The sequence below is a fragment of the Micrasema longulum genome, unplaced genomic scaffold (genome assembly GCF_059751315.1).
Source record: "Micrasema longulum isolate JH-2025_06_02 unplaced genomic scaffold, ASM5975131v1 h1tg000333l, whole genome shotgun sequence".
Lineage (NCBI taxonomy): Eukaryota > Metazoa > Arthropoda > Insecta > Trichoptera > Brachycentridae > Micrasema > Micrasema longulum.
The window spans coordinates 641,143-647,198 of NW_028277537.1; the positions used below are offsets into that span (position 1 = coordinate 641,143).

General features: G+C 32.5%; 1 protein-coding gene across 2 annotated transcripts in view; it reads left to right on the forward strand.

The window, feature by feature from the left end:
- LOC148282404 (E3 ubiquitin-protein ligase TRIM45-like) overlaps window positions 1–6,027 on the forward strand; it is a 45,929-nt gene extending 39,902 nt beyond the window's left edge. For both annotated transcript variants that reach the window (XM_088225134.1, XM_088225133.1), the window contains 2 exons: window positions 1,827–2,065; window positions 3,288–6,027. In XM_088225134.1, coding sequence (XP_088081260.1) covers window positions 1,827–2,065; window positions 3,288–3,548 — 500 coding nt within the window. In that variant the 3' untranslated portion in view covers window positions 3,549–6,027. The remainder of the gene's footprint in view (window positions 1–1,826; window positions 2,066–3,287) is intronic.
- Window positions 6,028–6,056: the final 29 nt, after the last annotated feature.

The window sequence follows — 6,056 nt, forward strand, 5'->3', positions numbered from 1 at the left end:
TTTTCAAAAAATTTACAATTCAATAGGCTCAAAACATTTCTCGGAACTGACTAATAAATTAATGTATTTTTAGAATTATTTCAAGATGCGGACGCCTGTCGTGTGTTAAAACTGCAATATTAATTTGTATGGAAACAGGCGACTCCAACGTTCTGAAATATTCCCAAAGTTTGATTGCATTACAAAGAAAATTTATCAGACGACTATCCGAATTAATGAATGCCAGACGTTATTTATTTATTTATTTATTTATTTACGGACAAAGTCCATTATAAACATTACAATTAAAAGAAATTTTTACAAAGGAATAAAAAAATATAAGGAACAGAAATAAGCAGCAAAGACAGATGATAGATTTTTTAGATTAAGTAAAAAGCATAGGCTAACTATACAGATTCTTTAGCTGATTTGTAAAGAAAGACATCCTTACACCATAATAATCAAGATCTTGATGATCGTTCACCCGCCTGATCATTCTGGGCAAAGGCGACTGTGCACCATAATTGGTCCTGTAGTGACCGAGGAAAAGCATTTCATTATTTCTTAGTCTACGGGTGGGAACGTTAAAAAGAATCTTTTGCAAAATTTCAGGGGCATCAATGAGACAGTTCATAATTTTATACATGCAGATTATATCTGCAATGCATCTGCGTTTTTCAAGACTTGATATGCTTAAAAACCTCTCCATATCAGAATATGAATAGTCTCCTCTTTCCAATCCCATCTTCCATGCAATTTTTCTTATAAAACGATGTTGAACTGATTCAAGGCGCTTGATATGAACAGCATAATGAGGGGACCAGATTACAGATGCATATTCAAGAATAGGGCGAACTAAAGAGCAATAAAGTGTTTTAAGTGTAAGCATACTTTGGAAATCAGACGTAGTTCTATTAATAAAGCCTAAAATTTTTAAGGATCTGTTTACTATATTATCAAAGTGTTCCAGAAAAGTTAGTTTATTATCTAGGATCACTCCAAGATCTCTTATAGAGGTGACAATCGAAAGAACTTGGCCATTAAGTTTATAATCAAAAATAAAAGGATGTTTACATTTATGGTATGAAATAATTTTGCATTTATCGATGTTAAGTTCCATGTTATTAGTTTTGCACCAAGTATGAAATGCATTTATGTCTTCTTGGAGTCTGACACAGTCATCAATATTTTTAATTAGCTTAAGTATCTTGTTATCGTCAGCAAAAAGCCAGAATTTTGTAAAAGAAAAAACATTAGCAGCATCATTAACAAACAGATTAAATAGAAGAGGGGCCAAGTGGGCACCCTGTGGTACACCAGAAGTTACTAGGAAGCTATTTGATATGAAGTTATTGATTTTTACACTTTGTTTTCTATGTGAGAGGTAGGATTTTAAAAACGATAAAAAGGGATCTCTAATGCCTACAGCACGAAGTTTAGCACATAAAATGTTGTGATCAACTTTGTCAAAGGCCTTGGAGAAGTCTGTATACAGTACATCAGCTTGAAGATTATTCTCGAACGTTATCTGGATATGCGGACATCCGGATTACCCATTAAATTAAAGCAACATTTTGAAAGAAAACGCAAAATTTACTCTAAAATTTCTTTGCGCACAGAGCATGACAAGACTTTTTTGTGTGTTTTTTCATAAATTCTTGCATTTATTTCTAAGATTTAAAAAAATTCAATTTAATATTTCAGTATTTATTTGTTAAAATATTTTGATATTTACCTAACTATCGACATAGAATGAATAGTTCAACATCAGTAATATTGCTTCTGTTGGAATGATGCAAAGTGATGTTTCCAATATCTGACCAACAAGAAAATGATTGTATCTCTAGGTTTCCGTGGCATCAGAGTTCACCGCCGCCATGAGATGGTGCTGGAGACGAGAGACTCCTCCAACCAGGCAGTGTGCGGCGGGGGGGCTCGGGTGTGGGGAGCCCTTCGCAGGACGGGTGTGCGTCCCCATTCCATCACCACACAGGACCGGAAGGACGGCACCTACGTTCTTTCCTTCGTCCCAGATGTTTCCGGTCCCTATCAGCTCGCTGTTCTTGTCAATGGGAAACCTATAAAGGTAACTATTTTCAATATTTTGATCATGTAATCAAAATTTTATCAGAGTTTAGTACATGCGTCTAATGTCAAGTTTGTATTTTTTAAGAATTCATGATCAATTTTTTAATTTCTCGGATGTTCATGGCCAATTGGAGTTCAAATGAGCAATGAATTTTTCTGTAGTGTGTTTTTTGCACTTTTGTTTCATACCTGTTTCAGATTACTTTTCACTACCCATCATCAGACTTGAACATCTCATTAACAAATTACATAATTTGTTTGCCAGTATTGATATCACACTTATATTATATTTAATGGACATACCAGGGCTTAGATTACAATAGGAAGTTAACAGAGTTAAATTCAATTGTCTATAAAATAAAATCGAATTTTCTGTATGAAAATGTGTGTATTTTTAGAAATTTTAAAAGTATCTTTAACATACTACAACAGAGATGAAGAACATTTTAGAGAAGGTAATATAGAAGTCTAGGCATCTACAGGGCTTATGACCTGTCAAAAATTTGGACAAACTCAAAATATTGTTTAAGTATCCTTGTCAGTAACTAGTAATTGAACATATTTCGAAAAAAATCCTACAAATAATACCCAATGAGGAAGTTTAGTGCTACGGTAAATTGGATATCAAGAGTTTTCTTACACGCTATAAAAATTAGACCATTTAATTGTATGAAAAAATCATACTTTGAAACGTCACAAGTTCTAGTGAATAATAACCGATCAATTATAGCATTGTGATAGATTTCTGATTTTCGAGTAGCCATTTTTATAAAGTTTAGTGTATTTTGACCGCTAAGGGGTTCTACTTTTAAATGGCAGCACAACTCTCCGATAACAGCTCGTGACGTAACGGGCTGAGTTAATGTCAATATTACAAAAATTTGAACAAATCATGTCGATGATGATATGATCCATAAAATTTTAATTTTTTGACTTAGCTTGATGGCCTTTTCATATATATATATTTTTTTAAACCACTGTAATTATTATTTAGTAAAAAACAAGTAGTAAATAAGACCTTAACTATAAAGCCATGAAATTTGAATATATATATATTACGGTTGTAATACCTACACCACGAAATATTACTTTCTTCTGTTTTCATTATACTATCCTTTCCACCATTTTCTCACGTTATATGTTTGTTTATATAATCATTGAATCTACAGTATTATTAAAAAATGTGTATTTGTAGTTAAAACGGTATGTTGAATTTCTAGAACAGTCCGTTCAACCTGGTGGCCAGAGAGCAGCGCCCTCACTCGGGCAAGTTCCACTGCTGCTCCTTCTGCTCATCGAGTGGCAGTCGCGCAGCAGGCTGCGCGTGTGCGGGGGCTGGCCGCATGGCCGGGGGCTACCGGGGCTGCGGCCATGGCCATCCGGGTCACCCGGGGGCCCGTCACTGGTCCTGCTGCGCTTGCACGGACCAGCACGCCGAGTGCACTAGTGCTAGCATGACCACATACCAATTTTCCTTGTAATCCTTCACTGTTATTGGTCATACAACATTTGAGTCATGTAAAGTATTGAAAAATACCATAATTTGTAAGAGCAGGAGCAATTATCTACAATAATTTTTCATGCCTAATCATAATCACAACGTAAGACACAGCGTGCCACAACTAATGTGGCTATTCTGAATCTTCTCGCGGGGCAGAAGTGGTTAATTTGTGAATTTTTATTTTTTGCATGCAATTATTCTTTGCTTCATATGACCGCCCTGATGATTGAATGTCAAATTATATATAAAACTGTCTAAAATATTTAAAAAAAACGGTTTTACCAATTCAACCTAATGAGGAACTTCAGCCCTACGGGGAATTGGATTTAAAAATTGTTTTCTTACATTATTATTATTATATTATACATGGTCAAAATAGTGCAGGCAATTGGTAAAATAAACCAAAGTAGGGAACAAAATGCCGAACACTCTTCTAGTGGAACGGAAGGCCTGTTGACTACTGTTAACAGACCGGCTTCTCCTAAAGAGTTGTAAGTGGTTTCCTCTCCACATGAGCAAATGCTGAGAAGTTCCTGATTGGCCCACTTTAGTATATCCTTCCTGATCCCAACAGTTTAGATAAATTTAAAGAAATATAATTGCAAAATCCTCTTTTGACATATAAACCTTGTATATTAAAAGCAAGGTAAAAAATAATGCAACTCCCATATAAAAATATAAAAAACAATGATAAGAGAGTTGTAACTGATTACTGAGGGGCTTTCCATCTTATAAATAGTACCTCAATGTATGTAAATAAAAATTTGGGGCCAGAAGAATAAAATGTTGGAAAAATAATATTTCATTACCTCTTCTTGTTTTGTGAAACAATAGATGTTGAAAATCTATTTCCAAATGTCAATATTATATTGAAGCTCAGGCTATGAACACTGACAAAAGCTACAGAAAATAATATACCCTTATGTACATATAAATTGATCCATTTGAACATTAATTAAGTATATTCTGCTACATATAATTTAGTCTCAGGAGATTTTATTAGAAAATAAGAATTATATTGTGGTAGAGTGAAACTGTCAACAAAAAAAAACAAAATCCTTGATACTGATACAACCACTGACCCACAACTTAACTCTATATGATTTTATACTTTTTGTTATTTAACCTTTTGTGTCGCTAGATATTGCTATGGCAGTTCCCAGCAGGCCGCAAAATTTTAGGCAATTTTTTGTAACTCATTTGAACTGCTGTAACGTTGATCATTTTAATAATTCCTCGTGTCCTAGTTTTTCATTAAGCTTCTAACAATGTCTCCGAGTACACGAAATCTAAAATCGTTCAGTTAAATACTAGACCTTGACCCATACAAAAGCACGGGTCTTTATGCGCTATTTTTGTATGGCCGGCCCCCCTCCGAGCAAGGAAACAGAGAGCGCGTTCATGCGCTTATGGCACTTAACCGGTTAATAGAGCAATGGCATTTATTTTTAATATAATAAAAAGCTGATTAGTATATACCTTACTATGTGCATTATAGAATATTTGTTAGACAGTAAATTATTTTATTTTATTAAGTTGATGTATTAACATCAAGCCGATAAGTGAGATTGTATCATATTATGTATATATATTTTTTTTAATGGAAGACTTCAGAGAAGCAACCAATTTGATTCGTTTGAAAATATGAATGTATATAATTGTATTTATGATATACATTTATAACACTTTAGATGATTTCTAATGTAGTCTGTATAATGTGACAAAACTCAGCAATATCCATTTGAGTAAAATACAAACTGTTATCATTCATTCGAGTGAACATTCCCTAGTCAAGAAGTTTCTGAGTTTTAGAAATTACCCAGAAAATATAATTGCATTTAGAGAAACGATTTGTTTTAGCCGGAAATCGGTAATTAAGCCCCTCGCATTGTCGACCCCTGATTTATCTAGTAAAAATAAGAATTCAATACTTATTTGTTGAAAGATTTCATCGAACACATTGTCACGTTAAAAAAAAAATCACCAACTAATAAAACTTTAGTCATATAAAGTATTTTTTTATTAATTAAAAATATTTTTAGTAATAAAAGTATTTTAAATCATTTAAAAATTTTCTTTAAATTATCTCTTCTTTCATAAATAAATTTTTGTAGTTGGTGAATTTTTCCTCGAGGGTGAAGAAATAAATAAAAATCTTACATGTTAGCTTTCATTTGTTTTGATTCAAATTAAAACAAATAACATGTGTGTTCATTTTTAATGTTAAGACTTGGAAAAAATATTTTACATGTAGATCTAGAAAGTGAAAATTTCCAAATAGTGGATAATGAGTCACTTTTATTTATTATAGCTTAATGAATAAGTAAATAAATATGTAACATGATAAAAAAATAAAATATATATAGCAATATTGATGAATGAACATCTGATTTTTAATCATTTTACAATTTCTGTACAGATATTTAGAGTGGCTGTTTTAATAAAAACTAATATTATTTATAAAATTGTTTTATTTGTATAAAAATTT